Below are 18,328 nucleotides of genomic sequence, written 5' to 3'. Positions count from 1 at the left end.
TATGCTGCTTCAGCTTCCCATTGTCTCTGGGATTCCATTTGGGGGGAAGACTCCCCCTCCATGGGGCTTCCCTCCTCTCTTGCTTCGTCGCCAGACATTGTATTTGTTGCAAAGTCCCCCGGTAAGGTTTTCCCTTCCAGGTTGACTCTTAAAGCAGATTCCGTCTACTGTCAGGACCCACCTCAATCCACATCTTAGGAAATAAGAACTCTTGGATGCAAGTTTAGTCCAAAAGGAAAATGTTTACTAGGATGGAATCGATTGTGGGAATACAAGATGGAATCTGACAAAAGTTACATTTCAATCCTATATAAACCATTCCCATTTCAGCCCCTCCCCTCATCCATTTGGTCAGGCTGTCGTCAGTTGCTAGGTGTCAGGTCCTTCCATGGGAAAGGGAACTCTCCTTGGTTTTATGGTTATTGCTTTCCTTTTCAGTTGTAAATGAAGATACAATCCAGACCTGTCTGTCCCCCTCCCTTCCCCAGTTAAAACATCCCCTGTTGTTTGAAAATCGCTTTAGTAACCATCCTCTCCCCCCCCTCGGAGAGATGGCAGAATCCCCAGAAATAGCATGTTGTTCTACCTATACAATTATGAAATGTGATATAAATGGATTCTGACAATAATATTTATTCTGAGTGTCTCCTATCCCAGACTTCCAATTCTTCTGAGATTTGTTTTTCTCTAAAATACAAAACCTTTCCAGCAGTGTCATTATCTCTTCCTCAAAAGCCTCTTTATACTTGCTTGTATTTACTTATGTTTTCATGACCTGCACCTCTTGGATTCCCACAATACTATACAGAGATCCATGAGAGGAACTTTGCAACAATTATATATGCATTACTTGACTGCATGTCAGCTCTAAAACCAATCTACATAAGTTAGTACTGTTATAGTAATCAGCAATGCAAAGGCAGGGAGGTGTTTGCCACACCACTTTCTCAATGCCTGGATACACTTCAAAGGAATATATGCCTTTCAATTCATTCATCATAGTCATTTTCTAACAATGACGATACTACGCTCATGTGCAATGTAAAGGCTTTCTATTTATGGAATACAAGAGGTATTCCAAGGAAGTAAAAAGCATTCTGTAAGACATCTCTTTATTTTGCAGTGCATCCAACTTGCAATAGAACAAAAACTAATATTAATGTAGCTTTATAAAATTAGGATGGATAGGCAGATCCCAAGGGATTTATTGGCAGATGTTAAGGCACCCACAGGAACTACACATCTAGCATGAAGTATCAACAATTGGTTCCAGAGCTAATATATTGTTGATATATCATATCATTAATGATAACATTCATCATACATACATCTGATATCCTTTTTCTAGTATTTTAGACCTACCTGGCATTTGAAATTCTTTAGGTACTCTGCTCCAACCAGGTCTTCCCGCTCAAATCCAGGTGCCTTCTTATAGCTACTTGCACTAGTTACTGAATCTGTGGGAAAACCAATGCTTTCCAAACTATGGGGTTTTCCAATTGCACCAGGAGGGGATCCACATAAATTAGATGGGCTTCCAAGACTGCTATTTCTACAGAGAATCTAACAGAAACAGGAAGAAAAGAAGATAACTTGTGTATCAGATTATAACACTCTCTACCTTTGTACCACACCTGGTAGTACACTTCTAAAATCTAAGTTGTTAAATTCAACCAGGTGACTGAAATATACAAAGCCACAATTGAATAAAAGTCAGAATAATTATATTTTGCCTCAGTCTTAGAAATATTGAGCATTTCTTTTTCAACATAGCCATATTGTTAAAGATGAGAATATCTTCATTGCAGTTTTGATTGTTCTCCGTAGTTCATATGCTGTAACAGCTTTCTGTGACTTTCAGAGATCCAAATACTGCATCAACTGCCACAATCTCAATATATCATACGAATTTCTAATGCAAAATCAAGTACATTTCTTACTGTAAATTGATGCTTTCATATTTAAAGTGGTTTGGAATTCTCACAGCGGAAAAAGTAAACCCACGAAATATGTCCTGCTTCTGCTTCAGAGAACAGGCAATTTGGAGATGCTTATCACAATAATGGAGCGAACACGTTCCCCAATTCAAAATAATGCCTCTTCCCCTAGAAAGAATACTTACTGTAGCAGAAGTAGGGCTAGTTGGTAGAGTTCCTGGTTTATTCCATACCTACAGTGCAAAGATAAGTGAAACATATCATATGTGACATGGGCTACAGATTTCTGGGAGACACACAGGTTTACTTGCTTGGACATATTTTTAATTAAAATAAGCTTTATTTTTTCTGTCAGCTATATTACATATACAGTATGTGTCACATTACAATACAAATTTGGACTGAGATAGGTGTAAGATCTCATGCAGTATTATAATCTACTCTTCAAAATCCCCCAGAGTGAAAACTTATGCTAGGTAGAAGCAATTCCGCTTCTAAGAATTGGTTGGATTTATTCAATTGAAAAGTGGCAAGATTCTGTTGAACTAGAACTAACGTATAATTTGTGCAATTTAAATGCTACAAAGATGCTGAAGCTAGCTCTCAACCTGTAATCCTAAACTTTTATCTATGACAGGTGTATCCAACTTGTGGGCCATGAGCCACATGCAGCTCTAGACAGCTAATAATGCGGCCTCACAAGATCATAAACTTTTAAGATTATTGTGTTATTTATATACAGTACTATATTATATGTTTCATTTGCATCCCAAGATAATTCCGCTTCATTCAGTGTGGCCCAGGCAAGCCAAAAGGTTGGACACCCATGATGTAGGAGCAGTTGCCATTATTCACAAAGACAAGCTCAAGCTTTTGGGATAAAAAAGGGTCAGCAATGTTCTTTAAGAACTTATTTAGAGAGAACTGCAGTATCACATGCTCAGTGAGGAATTTTGTAACAATTTTACATACATTGCTAAGGTCTGGGGCTTGTGGACTAGAAGGGCTGACAGGAACAGAATCGCCTGCTGCTGAGGGCATGTACATTACAGGGCCAGTTTGCGTTGGGCTAGAGACAGCAGATGTTGGCTGTAAATCTTCACTAAGTGGAGGTTCTATAAGAAACAGAACAAAACAAACCACACGATAAATGCAGTTACAAAAATGGGTTCACAAACAACCCTATAAGAGCAAAGGTTAAACAATGTCCAGCACCAGTTCTAAGGGCTAATCTTCCAGCTGCAGCAATCTACAAACCACTATGGAAAAAACAAGAAGGCATCATAAGACTAAGGCAGAGAATGTAACACCTTCCTTTGTTTCTATACCGACAGTCTTAAAGAATAGCAGATACATATTCATAGTAGCTGTTTCAATTAGGCTTTATTGCTGCCCTAGTTTATTACACTTAAGATTATTTATTCAACTATATTCCACCTTTCTCTCTAAATGGCCTTCAAGACGACTACTAATAAAATGTAAACATTTTAAATAATCATTAACTAAATCAGATTGGAAAGGTCTGACTTTAATATAAAAACAGCTTCATACTGAAATAAAAAGGTAATCAACCCTGAAATTATGTATGTTTTCAAAAATTAGACAGTTTTATTTATGACTGAATAATAATTGATCTTTCAATGGGGACATAATATGACCACAGAACTGGTTACCAGTTAGTAGACTGTTTATTTCTTTTTGAGTTTAAAAATAGCTGAAACCTCAAAACACAAGCCCTATCTGTCGTTCTTTCATGAGACCTTGCCTTTGCATATATTACACCATAGCTTGTTTGAAAAGGTCGACAACCTTTATCCTACTCTCAATACAAAAGGTTGACAGGAAGAGGCCTAATCTGAAAATCATGGATGTACAATATTTTGAAATTCTGGCATATGGGGTGTACAAAAAGCGATGCACATTTAGGAGTGAAAAAAAAAAACATCCATGTCTATGATGGCAAGTAGGTGTTCAGGGAGTAACCTCTTGAAGGTTTGTGCTTCTGTTCCAGGTTTTTCTGTCTCAAGCGATTATCCTTGTTAAAAAGGAAAGAAAAAAACCCCAGACAATATAAACAGTGACCGAATAATAATATCTGGATGCTCTAGGCCAGGGGTAGGCAACCTGGGCTCTTTTATGACTCATGGACTTCAACTCCCAGAATTCCTGAGTCAGTATGCTGACTCAGGAATTCTGGGAGTTGAACTCCATGAGTCATAAAAGAGCCCAGGTTGCCTACCCCTGCTCTAGGCATTTCTAAAAGCAACTGTGGATACGTTCATTGTGGGGAAGCAGCCAGTGTCAAAAGTTTTTAAAATTTTTGCACTTTTTTCTTCATCATGCCCTTGTTTTATAGTTTGAAGGAAGAGCATGACAAACAATATAGCAAAAAAAACTGTCCCCTTTTGTTCCATCAGAATTAGATCATACCAATAGCAAATTACAACTTGAAAATAAGTAGTACACAGTAGCATTCACAGTATCTTTAACTAAGCCACTGGGTGTCACTTCTGCTTTGAGAACAAAGCGCAGGGCTATCAACCATTTCTAAAAAATATATGCAGTTTGAAATAAAATTCACTATATATTATTTTTTGGGGGTTCCCCCCCCTATGTGACTAATTATGGGGGAGGAAGGAAGTTTGGTTGCTTAAAATTCTACTTGCCTTGTTTAATACAACAAGCAATGTTGTACTCTAAACAACACTCAGAATAACATTCAGTAGACAGATTATTGCTACATAAAGAGAAGACCACCTACGTTCTACATGTGCAAAGGCACAGAAGGGTCCCCTGGGACAGCTGCCAGACTGCTGCATATCATTACATTTTGTTGATTTGTAGATCTGGGAAAAATACAAATAAAAAGAAAGTTGGGACAAGATGAAGCTGCTCAAACTCAGCTGCTTATGATGTTAGAAAGAGAGAAATGTATTAAGAACTACAATAGATAGTTTGACGTTTCGGTTGCACATTAAATGTAGACTGAATAAATCTGTGGAGATTGAGGCTACGTTGGGTCTTTGACTAGCATGCTGGGATGGGCAGCATCCCCCCCCCAAAATAGATAGATCTAAAACAAATATAATTTTAATTTCATATAATTTAATTAACTCAATCAGTTAGATATGGATAATATGACTCCAATAATTTCATTTCATTTCATTTCATTTATTGGATTTCTATACCGCCCTTCTCCCTAGGGACTCAGGGCGGTTCACAGGGCATATATAAATAGGTATACAAAAATTAAAAGAGAATTAAACCATGCCCAATTAAAATACAGCAATAGTAAAATAATAAAACCAATTAGAAAACCCATATTCCCCTTCAGGCCAGACCAGCTAACTCGAACAAGTGGGTCTTCAACCCGCGACGGAAGGATCGGAGGTCCGATGCCATCCGGAGCTCAACCGGCAGTTGGTTCCATAGTGCCGGGGCACCCACAGAGAAGGCCCTCCCCCTGGGGGCCACCAGTCGACATTCCCTGACTGGAGGCACCCTGAGGAGGCCCTCTCTGTGGGCACGCACAGGGCGGAGGGGAGTTGACGCCGGCAGCAGGTGGTCCTCGAGGTATCTCGGACCCATGCCATGTAAGGACTTAAAGATCATAACCAAGACCTTGAACCTCACCCAGAAGACAACTGGCAACCAATGCAGCTCGCGGAGCAAAGGTGTAACATGGGAGTACCGGGAAACTCCCAAGACAACTCTCGCGGCCGCATTCTGTACCAGTTGGAGCCTCCGAGTGGTCTTCAAGGGAAGCCCCATGTAGAGAGCATTACAGTAGTCTAGGCGAGAGGTCACGAGCGCATGAGTGACCGTACACAGGGCATCCCGGTCCAGATAGGGCCGCAACTGGCGCACCAGGCGAACCTGGGCGAAAGCCCCCCTGCCTGCCGTTCCAAAAAAGAACCAGTAGTAGTGTAATGGTTTAAGGCCCCAGGCTAGAAAACTGAATGACTGTGAGTTCTAGTCTAATTAGTTCTAGCTAATTGGGTGATCATGGAGCAGTCACTCTCCCTCAGCTCTAAGAAGCTGGCAATGGCAAACCACTTCTAAAAATATTGCTAGGAAAATTGCAGGGATTTATCCAGGCAGTCTCCAGGAACCAAAGACTAATTTGGAGGCAAAAAAAAAATCATTCTAAAAATAGAAATTCAAGGATTCCGGTGGACTGAGGGCTGCATCTAATCCTGAACCTCAGCCTATGCTTGGAATTAATATCTACAGAATTGTACTTTAGATCTTTAAAGAACTATTTCCAGTGAGGCACACATATACATAACATATGGGCAGAATTATAGCATAATCTATTTTTATTCACACAGAACCTCTAACGGCTTGCCCTTAAATGTGCATATAGGACTGTAGTATTAATTATCTTTGCAATTTACTCAAAGATTCTCCCATCAAATGGAGCTATCCAGGAACCCTACTTCAGTTTAGGCAATGCATTTTCAGCAAAAGAAGTAATTCGGAAGAAAACTTTCCAACTACATGGAAATCAATCCAGAGGCACTGCCCCACCAATTGCTAGCCACATCCTCCTGGCACTTCCACATATGGCTTTGGCACAGTTCCTATACGTCACTATGATCACATGCCATCTTCTTTCCGGGACAGCTGAGCGGATTATTTATTGACTCCTTGTGAGACATTTCACACCACAAACTTTTGTTTTCAATTGCTGGAATTTTGTGGCCTTTGGAAAGCTGTTTTCCATCAGCCAAACTTTGCTTCAATCTGCCTTGTCCTCCTTAACTTGGAATCCTCTAGTACATTTCAGAAGCCCCCTGATCAGGGAGCCCAATCTTAAATCTTTCTAGTGAGTTTCTAAGCAATTTCACAATCTCTAAACAACAGAAAGGCTTGTAAACAGGATGCACTGGATTTGCGTTTTATATATTATTGCATCTATACATTATATTTCCAAACACACAATAAAACATTCATATATAAAACGGAACAAAATTAAAATCAAAACCCAACTCATTGTAGGGGGCCTCATTCCATAGCCTGGGAAGCACACAAGAGAAAACTTTTCCCTGACAGTAAAGCCTCTGTATCTTCATGAGGTTACAGAACACCTCAGTCTCAGAGTCTAGCTTTCTCCTCCTTAACCAAAGTGTTTCCTTATTAAGAGTGCCTCCGTCTTCTGGATTTAACTTCAGTCTGTTATCTGTCATCATGCAGTCTATTATCACAATGAGCAAACTTCAAAGAGACCGACTGCATCTTGGAATTAGAAGGTAGAGAGCAATTGAGCAGGTTGTCATCAGTGGAGCAAGTTGTCATCCACACATTCCTGCTGTGATGAGTTCCTTCTGGAGTTTCGTGTAGCTTTAAACAGCACAGGAGGACAAGCCAAGTCCTATGGGGCACTATACGCCAGCATCCTAGGAGGTCAACCCATAGTCGTCCCCCCCCCCCGGCTGCACCTTCTGGCAGGAAGGACCAAAACTGCTGCAGAGCAGTGTTTCCAAGGCCCAATTTTGCCAGGTGCTATCCAAAGCCATCAAGAAGACAGACAGATGTATTCCCTCAACTAGTTTCTGGTGTAAATCATCTTCCGAGACAACCAAAACAGTAATTAGCCTGAGTATTGTGTACCGTATATACTTGAGTATAAGCCGACTCGAGTATAAGCCGAGACCCCCAATTTCACCCCCCAAAACAGGAAAAAGTTGTTGACTCGAGTATAAGCCGATCCGCCGTTCTGCAAGCCTCTGCCGCCAGCAGAGGCTCGATCCGCCATTTTGCAAGCCTGAATACACAGGAATACCCTGTGTGGCCTTGGCTCTCGGGGAAGCCCTGGCTGTCCGCTTCCTCGCTCCACGCTGCTATTCGGGGCCCGCGCGTTCCCCCGGGCAAATCGCGGCGCCCAGCAGGCGAGGAAACACGCCCGCTCCAGTCGCCCCCCCTTCCCTCAGGAGACGCGAAGCAAGTGACCGCCCGGAGCTTACCGAGGACTTGCTTCGGTGCTTCCAGGATCGCGCGCACCTCTCCCAAGCCGCCGCCGTCCGGAGACCTGCCGAAGTTTGGGGAGGTTTGGGAAGGTGCGCGCGCACCTCCCCAAACCTCCCCAAACGTCGGCAGGTCTCCGGACCTCTGCGCCCTGCCTGCCTGCTTCTTTCCGCTGTGGAAAGAAGCAGGCAGGCAGGGCGCAGAGGAACGGAGACCCGGCGACGTTTGGGGAGGTTTGGGCGCCTCCCCAAATATCCCCAAACGTCGCCGGGTCTCCGTTCCTCTGCGCCCTGCCTGCCTGCTTCTTTCCACAGCGGAAAGAAGCAGGCAGGCAGGGGGCGGAGGAACGGAGACCCGGCGACGTTTGGGGAGGTTTGGGCGCCTCCCCAAACCTCCCCAAACGTCGCCGGGTCTCCGTTCCTCCGAGCCCTGCCTGCCTGCTTCTTTCCGCTGTGGAAAGAAGCAGGCAGGCAGGGCGCAGAGGAACGGAGACCCGGCGACGTTTGGGGATATTTGGGGAGGCGCCCAAACCTCCCCAAACGTCGCCGGGTCTCCGTTCCTCCGCCCCCTGCCTGCCTGCTTCTTTCCGCTGTGGAAAGAAGCAGGCAGGCAGGGCGCAGAGGAACGGAGACCCGGCGACGTTTGGGGATATTTGGGGAGGCGCCCAAACCTCCCCAAACGTCGCCGGGTCTCCGTTCCTCCGCCCCCTGCCTGCCTGCTTCTTTCCGCTGTGGAAAGAAGCAGGCAGGCAGGGCGCAGAGGAACGGAGACCCGGCGACGTTTGGGGATATTTGGGGAGGCGCCCAAACCTCCCCAAACGTCGCCGGGTCTCCGTTCCTCCGCCCCCTGCCTGCCTGCTTCTTTCCGCTGTGGAAAGAAGCAGGCAGGCAGGGCGCAGAGGAACGGAGACCCGGCGACATTTGGGGATATTTGGGGAGGCGCCCAAACCTCCCCAAATGTCGCCGGGTCTCCGTTCCTCCGAGCCCTGCCTGCCTGCTTCTTTCCGCTGTGGAAAGAAGCAGGCAGGCAGGGCGCAGAGGAACGGAGACCCGGCGACGTTTGGGGATATTTGGGGAGGCGCCCAAACCTCCCCAAACGTCGCCGGGTCTCCGTTCCTCCGCCCCCTGCCTGCCTGCTTCTTTCCGCTGTGGAAAGAAGCAGGCAGGCAGGGCGCAGAGGAACGGAGACCCGGCGACGTTTGGGGATATTTGGGGAGGCGCCCAAACCTCCCCAAACGTCGCCGGGTCTCCGTTCCTCCGCCCCCTGCCTGCCTGCTTCTTTCCACAGCGGAAAGAAGCAGGCAGGCAGGGCGCAGAGGAACGGAGACCCGGCGACGTTTGGGGATATTTGGGGAGGCGCCCAAACCTCCCCAAACGTCGCCGGGTCTCCGTTCCTCCGAGCCCTGCCTGCCTGCTTCTTTCCGCTGTGGAAAGAAGCAGGCAGGCAGGGCGCAGAGGAACGGAGACCCGGCGACGTTTGGGGATATTTGGGGAGGCGCCCAAACCTCCCCAAACGTCGCCGGGTCTCCGTTCCTCCGCCCCCTGCCTGCCTGCTTCTTTCCGCTGTGGAAAGAAGCAGGCAGGCAGGGCGCAGAGGAACGGAGACCTGGCGACGTTTGGGGATATTTGGGGAGGCGCCCAAACCTCCCCAAACGTCGCCGGGTCTCCGTTCCTCCGCCCCCTGCCTGCCTGCTTCTTTCCGCTGTGGAAAGAAGCAGGCAGGCAGGGCGCAGAGGAACGGAGACCCGGCGACGTTTGGGAAGGTTTGGGGAGGTGCGCGCGCACCTCCCCAAACCTCCCCAAACTTCGGCAGGTCTCCGGACGGCGGTGGCTTGGGAGAGGTGCGCGCGATCCCGGAAGCACCAAAGCCTCGGCCGCGCACAAGTCCTCGGTAAGTTTTTTTGTTGACTGGAGTATAAGCCGAAGTGGAATTTTTCAGCCCAAAAAGTGGGCTGAAAAATTCGGCTTATACTCAAGTATATACGGTAGTTTATTATCTTCAGTAAATTGTGTCATCTCTGCATTTATCTATGTAGATGACCAACAAGGAAGAGTCTTTACCTCTGGGTGAAACTGTTGCTCTGTGCGGGTGTGACAGTACTGGCATGCATCTCCATTGTCACACTTACTAGGATCTCCCCACTCATCTCCATGTTTCACGCTAGGGCATGGGGAGGATCTGTAGCGATAAGTAGAAAAAGAACGAGTTAGAAAGTCATATAATTTTTGAGCCAAACAGAGAAACCGTATCTACAATAGTTGTATAGCTTAATTTCTGACACTGAGTACCTTTACTGTTTGCTAGTCTTCCTCAAGAAGGACAAATTGCATTTCATCAAACAACGCTAATACAAATCACTTCTATTTAATTCAAATTGGTCAAGGACAAGTAGATTATAGTGCTTAACGTTTAGAAAAGGAAAGCTTATGGCAGCAGGAACATAAGCAGAGGAGATAAATAACTGCTAATCAGCATATGATTAGAAAGTATAATGTTTTTTCTTGAAATACACTTCTCAGAAAGGTGCTGTTTCAAAAAGTCTTCACTCTGAGGCCATTCGGTTTCCAGTATTCATGAGGAAACAATATGCTGAACATCATAACAGAACAGCTGCATCTCAGTAGGTATTCCCTGATTAATTCTTAGAATATAACTCCATTTTTTTTAAAAAAAAATCCATTTATATCCCGCCCTTCTCCAAAGACTCAGGGTGGCTTACAAGCTTAGCAGTAGCCTTCATTCTATGTATATGCCTGCTTATTAGGGCTTTCACACCCCTCCCAAGCAGCATTATTACAAAGTCAGCTTAATTGCCCCCAACAATCTGGGTCCTCATTTTACCTACCTCGGAAGGATGGAAGGCTGAGTCAATGTGGCAATAGGCTGAAAACTACAATTTGAGAAATCCCCTCATACTACAGAAAGCCACCAACTTATATGCAAACTTATTTTGCAACAAGGATTATTTTCTTTTTCATGCTGACATCGTAATAGAGCGCAACAGGCTTAAAGCACACGCACCCTAACCCTTACTTATGGTAGCATTTACACCGATGTAATTCTGACCTCATGAATTAACTACTTAATGTGAAATACAATCTTCCCACCATGATTGATGTATTTATTACACTGAGATTAGAGTAAAGTTACTACCCAAACGAAGGAAACGTCAAGTCTTGGCCCTTTAGAACCAAGTTTTGAAGCACTGTACCTGTATTTGTGTTTTCTAGGGCTCCTTCTTCTATCTTTGCTATTATGATAATAAGGGCAGGCATAACCTTGGCGACAGAGGCGTGGGGGCTTCTTACATTGTTCTGTTTTGTAGTTTCCCAAAACGTAAGTTGTGTCTGTGAAGATAAGTATAATTAATTAATTAAAATCCTAAGCATACTTATTTCTATGCAAGGCTGCTTTTTTTAAGCCTAATTGGATTCAGTTCTGTGTCAAACCCCAAGGAACTTACCTTGCCACCTTGGCTCTTCACTGAGTATTTTCTCTATCATAGCATGGCTAGCGGCAACTGCAGACTGACCTTCTATGCCACTTTCTGATGTGGTCTGACCATTCTGCAAAGCTTCCATGGCCTGAAGCTCCCTTAGGGAACATAGATAAATTAGCAATATGCAGGTACAGATACTTAAAGAAAAACATATGTGCCTATTGGCTTTTTGAAAAAAAATATCTTTCTAATAATATTGAGAATCCTACTAAAAGCTGGGGTAAAAGGCAGCCCAGGGGGAAAAAAAACCAACCATCACCAAAATTTCAATAGAAAAGGGTGTGATTTGCAGAGCTTATAGTTCTTAACTGTTTCCCCTGATTTTATTTTCTCCCCTTGGGTATCTCCTCTCCCTCAGATCCCAGATGTCTGTTGGCTACATCATGGAAGAAACAGTTGGATGAAGAGAATGAAAAAGGGTTAAGCATTTCTTCACAGATTTTAGGTGCATGGGGGAGAAATGCTTAACCCTTTGGTTATTTGGTAATTTGGCTTCATTTACACATCTGCCTCAACCTAGTGCCAAAATGGTGTGCTGTTTGTTGAGTGTACTGTATATTCTTACCATGGAGCTTCTCTCTCAATGCGAACCTGTTGTTCTGGGGGGAAAAATGATGTTTTCCAATGGAAAACACATTACAATTTCCTACACATGCCTTAGGGCAGGGGTCCACAACCCCTGGTCTGTGGACCAGTACCGGGCCGCGGCATGCCAACAACCGGTCTGCACAAACGAGCAAAGTCCCATCCACAGGATGCAGGCATCACACAAAACCACACCCCCTCCGGTCCACGGAAAAACCTCTCTCCACATAACTGGTCCCTGGTGCCCAAAAGGTTGGGGACCTCTGCCTTAAGAGGTCTATAGCTCCATGGCCATTTTTAATTCGGCTGTTAAGAGAAAACAAAACAGGCCAAGCAATCAAAGCTGTTTTTTCTTTTTTTAGGCTCAGGTAGTAACATATTCCATGAAGTTGCTATTCCTACTAGTAACCTCCACTGCTTAGTTTTTCTCCTCTCCAGTATCCCAGAGAAGAGGAAAAACTGCAGACAGTATGTCTCTTCCAGTAGGTGTAAAGACCTCTTGGAAAGGAAAAAAATCTAGAGAGACAAGAGTTCCTCTGCCCTCCCTGCTCCACTCCCCTTTCCTGCAGTCGCTCTTACCTCCAAGCTGCTTTCTATAGCAGTCCGCAACAGCCGCAGAACTCCCTTCATGAGAGGGCAGAAACTTTGCTGCTCTCATTTTGAAGGTGCAGCAAGAAGGAAGCAGTGGTTTCTTGATCTGTATGTGTTCTTTCCCATCTTGAGAATGCGAGGAAAGCACAACACCAGGGGTGTGGGAAAAGCCCTACAACTCCCAGACCAGCACCTACTATGAGTTATCTAATTTGGCCATTACATATACTTTAGGTTGCTTACATTGTTTTTACAAATCCACAATTGCTTTTACTTTCTTTTGGTTGAAAGTTGATTCTTGTCAGGCATCTACAAAAGTATTTGCCTCAGAAAGAGGCTCAATATCTCTCTAGCTAACTTGCTATCACACCTATAGTCAGTGCAATGGTTGGATTTTATCTAAATTCTGTGATGTGGCACACCTTGGGTTGTATTAATTCCATTCACAATAGCCATTTTCATAAGGGTCTTTACCTAAAGTAATGGCCAAAGTCACCTTTCAATGCATAACAGTCCAAAAAGCACCTTTATTAGGATACTTGGATTAAACATCTTTTCTTAAAGAGAGAGAGAAAAAAATCTAACACAATAAATCTTCTAATGTTGATGAACTTCCCATTGATTAGCATTTTACATTCCAGGATTTCCATTTAGATTCAGCAAGTAAATATCACAGAATTTATTCCCTACCAACCTGATATCATAAACTGGAGAACGTAGGTCATGTGGCCCATGAGCAAAAGCACAATGAAGGCCATTCTTGGTGCAATTCCCTTTTGAATCAGTCTCATGGATGCAGATTCCAGTTTTGTAGTAGCGCAGATGATATCTCCGTTCTGTATCACCGGTAGTTCTATGCAGGAATGGACACCTAAGGAGGGGGGGGAAGAAAGAGGTCACAGAAATTTAAAATCTCAAACATGCTTTCTAACCAAAAAAAATCAAAATCCTTTTAGATGAACAGTCAACAGGGTTGAGAAATCCAGCATTTTTCCTTCTGAAAATAATTCCATTTGTAAATTAAGGACATGCAGTAAAACCTCGATAGTTGACCACCTCGTTACATTGACCACCTCCCTAATTTTCATACACCAGACACACACTATATGTACACAATAGAAAGCCAATCTCTCTATACTGACCACCTCTGTAAGTTGTATCTTGGCAATCTGGACCTTGATAAATTACTCTCTATAACTTGACCAGCTGAGTCCGGTCTGCACCAAGGGCAAGAAAAGTGAAATACAGAATTGGTAATAATGAATTTCTTTCAAGACGATTATCAAAGAATACAATATTTTTGACTTTGATTCGAAATAAAAACGATGACATCTTTAACGCTGACGAGTGTGGACTCTTTTTCAAGGCGATGCCTGACAGGAGCCTCATTGGGAGGGGTGACAAATGTAGGAGTGGAAAATTTTCTAAAGAACTTTTTAAGAGTTCTGCTGTGTGCTAGCTTAACTGGAGAGAAGCTCTATTTGAGGAGTGGACTGAGAAATGAAGAAGAAGAAATGGTCCATTCTCCTTGTAGTGGGCAATTGTCCTAGCAGTCCCAAAGTGAACCATCTTACAAACATGAAACTGAATTTTTTTCCTCGAAACACTACATCAAAAATTCAACTGTTTGACCAAGGCATAATCAAAACATTCAAAATGCATTACTGAACCTAGCTTCTGCAGTGGGTCACTGCTAAAACACAAACCTATGGTCTGTTTGCTGAAGCAAAACCCTGACCCAGAAGCAATTTTCCAATCAGTATTGACTGAGGTACAACACCACGGAAAAGTGCTGGAAGCAACTGACAAAACAGAAGAATTAAGTGAGGAAGACACAGAAATTGCAGATTCTGGGTATCCCCGAAAATAAGACCGGACTTTTTTTTTTTCCCCTCCAAGAGGCACCAGGTCTTATTTTCGGGGTAGGCACTAACAGACTCAGCTGGTCCACTTCTTCTGGGGTTGAAGTTCTGCAGCTGCATTCAGGGCTGCATTTTGCAGTCAGGCCTTTCCAGAAGGCCTAAGCAGCTGAGTACCGAGCTATGGATTCAATCCATACCTTGGTACTCGGCTGCTGAGGTCTTGAAGAACCGAGGTATGGATTGAATCCATAGCTCAATTCTTGGCTGCACAGGCCTTCCGGAAAGCCCTGTGACTGAGAAATGCAGACCTGGCTGCAAAAGAGACCTTAGAAGAAGACGTGGCCCGGCAAGGAGAGGCCTGGCTATAAAGTAAGTGGGTGCAGGGCAGGTGGGGCAGCTCCACACCCCCATCCCTGCCCTAGCTTGATTTTTAGTTGTGTGCTTCGCCCCAAAACTAGGGCTTATTTTTGGGATAGGGCTTATATTAGGCCCACTCCCCAAAATCAAACTAGGGCTTATTGTTGGTGTAGGCCTTACTTTCACGAAAACATGGTAGTCATTTTCCGCAGAAAAATGCCCAGGTATGCTGAGTGGTATAGAAACAGACTAAAATTGACTCTTTTTTTCCAGAAAAAATGATCACACTTTTATTTTGTGTAATACAGTATTGTATGAATTATTTTCCTGTACTTTCATTATGTATGTTTCTGTATGATATTCTATAATAAAAGCTATACAATAAAATGAGGCATGTATACATATTAGTATAGTTGTTCCATATGTTGACCACTTTCATTCAGTCTCTTGAGTAGTCAACTTTCAGAGGTTTTACTGTATATAAGGATACAATCCTCTAAACAATTACTTTATGATAAATCTCATTAATTTTTCTAGAATTACTCCAGAGCACAAAACTTTGAAATAAAGCCTTGACTTTGGGAGGAATCACAGCTTTTCCCACATTCTTGATAAGCTCTTCTGCAAGATTTTAAAAGCTGAATTGATGAATTTTCCTCTGTTAATGCAGGCTGGACTTTCCATCAGGTCAAATAAGAGACAGCCTTGAGTAACTTACTCATCTCCTTCAGGGCAGATCCCTGTGGTCTCATCATATTTGGTGCAGTAAATGTCAGGACTGTAGTTAAAGGTGCCATCCCGACGGCGGATAGATCGGCGGCGACGCTGGTTAACAAAGTGCCAATGGAAACACGTATAGGGCCTGTGCTGAGTACATTTGTGCTGCACAAACAGGGGACACTGCTCTGTGCGGAATTCCTTCAGGTATCTGCAAAGAGAAAGAGACTGGTTTGAGTTACAGCCAGACAGCTCAACTGAATCCCACAACAGATTCACACCAAATCATTCTGCCCTTCTTGTTTTAAGTTTGAAATTTAAATATATTCACAAAAAAGCTGGGCAAACATATGGCAGGTGTGAATAAATTATTTATTCTCTTCTTAGCAATCAAAACTTCTTCCCCAATTTGGTGTATTTCCATTTGCCTTTTACTTCCCACAAGGAAACCAGTTGAGTTGAGCAACAAAACACTCAATTTAATTTCTACATTCTTGGATCTTGTTTCAAATGAGTTAAATTAGATTACCATCTTTGTGGCAGCTACATGCTGTCAAATGGATATCAGAGCAAAAGAATCAAGAGATAAAGAAAAGGCAGACAGTTTATACAAACTTTTTGCATTAATTACTAATAAGTCTACAGTCTAAAGAAGTGGGAACTTTCACTGTATGAGAAGCGTAAGGAAAGGCATCAGGTATTTCTATCAGTTGAAGTTCTCACTGTCCTCCTAATGCTCAGGAGTATATTTTGCAGGAGCAGAAAAGAAGATGCCAGCAATGTAAACGCTGAGCATTTACTTTGGTGCCAGTGTTGAGTAGGGCATTCTGCACACTGCCTGCCCTACCCTAGCTCAAGAATATGAAATGAGATTCAGAAGAAAGCAAGAAGATATTTTGATTTATTTATTTATTATTTTATTTATTTATTTATTATATTTTTTTATACCGCCCTTCTCCCGAAGGACTCAGGGCGGTGTACAGGGCAATAAATATAAAAACAGAATACAAAAGTTAAAAAACGATTAAATATAATGCCCAAGTTTAAAACAGTAATTAAAAACATATTAAAACCCCAACCCTAACCCATCAAACCAGGTCAGATTGCTCAAATAAATACTATAAGGAATAAATAAATAAATAAATAAATAAATAAATAAATACCGTATTATAAGGAAAGGTAGATTAATTTTTAAAAACTACATGATAATGCTAGAAAAGGAAACTTCTGTGCCTGCTTTCATATTTCATTTGATATTGTTTGTTAACCCCTGTTGCTTTCAGGCCTTTCCACTTACATTATGTGGTTTTGCTGGAAGGCAGTGAAGAAACTAGAGAAGTAAGAACTGATCCGAATGAGGTCGATGGCCCATAGCCTGAAATTCCATCTTATTTTAAGCCTCACAGGGAATCCTACACTTTTAGCAGAATGCCCGTATTTTAGACACAGTTCTATACAATTTTGCTTTGATGTGTGTGTGAGCAAATGTATGCATTCACAGTACAGGAATACATCTTTGTTCACTCAAAAACATTTTGATTTTCTTAGGAAACTGGGCAGGTTATTTAAAAAAACAAAGCGTAAAACAATTGAAGAGGAGGCATTGCTTCAATGTTTATTTTTATTTTATTTTATTTTATTTTAATTCCATTTATATCCCGCCCTTCTCCGAAGACTCAGGGCGGCTTACAAGCTTAGCAGTAGCCTTCATTCTATGTATATGCCTGCTTGTTAGGGCTTTCACACACCCCCCAAGCGGCATTATTACAAAGTCAGCTTAATTGCCCCCAACAATCTGGGTCCTCATTTTACCTACCTCGGAAGGATGGAAGGCTGAGTCAACCTTGAGCCTGGTGGGACTCGAACCTGCACTAATTAACATAACGTAAACTGAAGAATTTAAAAGCCCGAGTCCATCTGCACTATTCTGATTCAATAATTCTGGATTCTCAAATACTTCTTATTAACACATGGCTTTTAAATGAATACAATTAATTGCAAGCACTAAAAGGTTACAGATACGTCCTCGACTTAAGTCTATTCATTCAACGACAGGTCAAAGTTACAGCAGTACTGAAAAAGTGGGTTTATGACTATTCCTTGAAATTCCAGCCATCGCAAGTCATGTGATTGTGCACTCAGATGCTTGGCTCACGATTACATCGCAGCGAGCCACATCGTGTGATTGCCATTTGCCATCTTCCCATCTAGCTTCCCACAAGCAAAATCAATGGGAAAGCCAGCAGGGTAGTTTGCAAGTTGCCCTAGTAAGTTGCTCCCGCTGCTTTCTCTCCTGGTACTTCATAGCAACCCCATCCATCCACACTCCATAGTGTACGTGTGCCTGCAGCACCACCTTGCTCTCCTGAATCCTTTGCTGACCCACGTGAGGTCACACCCAGCAGACTCTGCTGTCCCACCTGAGCCTCTGCCAGCCCCCCTTGCAGCTTCTGCTGACCTGCCCATGCTCTCTAGTGCCTGCCTGCAGCACCTCCACCTCTCCCATGGCACCTGCACCCTACCGCTGCTTTTTCCCCGCTAAACAACCCACACAAGCTGGGGTTATGACAGCAACTGGGAGTGCCAGGATTGCTGTCATTAAGCGATGCAGTCACATGATGTTGTGCTTTACAACTGCTGTTGTAACTCAAGGATTACCTGTACTGTCAAAAATCAAGGGCTTTCTGAATGTACAGAATTCTATAAACAGTTTTGTCTGCTCAACACAAGGGAACAGTTTTGTTTTTGAACATTTGGCTGCAGTCTGATATTCCACATTCATTATTCACCACCAGAATTAGAACATCTTTATT

The 18,328-nt window shown here is 43.3% G+C and overlaps 1 protein-coding gene across 3 annotated transcripts in view; it reads right to left on the bottom strand.

Moving 5' to 3' along the window:
* Positions 1–18,328, bottom strand: part of UNK (unk zinc finger) — an 85,564-nt gene that overhangs the window by 41,709 nt on the left and 25,527 nt on the right. For all 3 annotated transcript variants that reach the window (XM_081318001.1, XM_081318002.1, XM_081318003.1), the window contains exons 2-10: positions 15,517–15,726; positions 13,274–13,450; positions 11,368–11,498; positions 11,116–11,251; positions 9,965–10,082; positions 4,699–4,783; positions 2,910–3,052; positions 2,123–2,170; positions 1,363–1,563 (exon numbers count right to left, since the gene is read on the bottom strand). In XM_081318001.1, coding sequence (XP_081174127.1) covers positions 1,363–1,563; positions 2,123–2,170; positions 2,910–3,052; positions 4,699–4,783; positions 9,965–10,082; positions 11,116–11,251; positions 11,368–11,498; positions 13,274–13,450; positions 15,517–15,726 — 1,249 coding nt within the window. The remainder of the gene's footprint in view (positions 1–1,362; positions 1,564–2,122; positions 2,171–2,909; positions 3,053–4,698; positions 4,784–9,964; positions 10,083–11,115; positions 11,252–11,367; positions 11,499–13,273; positions 13,451–15,516; positions 15,727–18,328) is intronic.

Source organism: Vipera berus (genome assembly GCF_964194415.1).
Source record: "Vipera berus genome assembly, chromosome: 2".
NCBI classification, from domain to species: Eukaryota; Metazoa; Chordata; class Lepidosauria; order Squamata; family Viperidae; genus Vipera; species Vipera berus.
The sequence above is the reverse complement of the archived record's forward strand: the minus strand, read 5'-3'. Positions and strand labels throughout refer to the sequence as shown.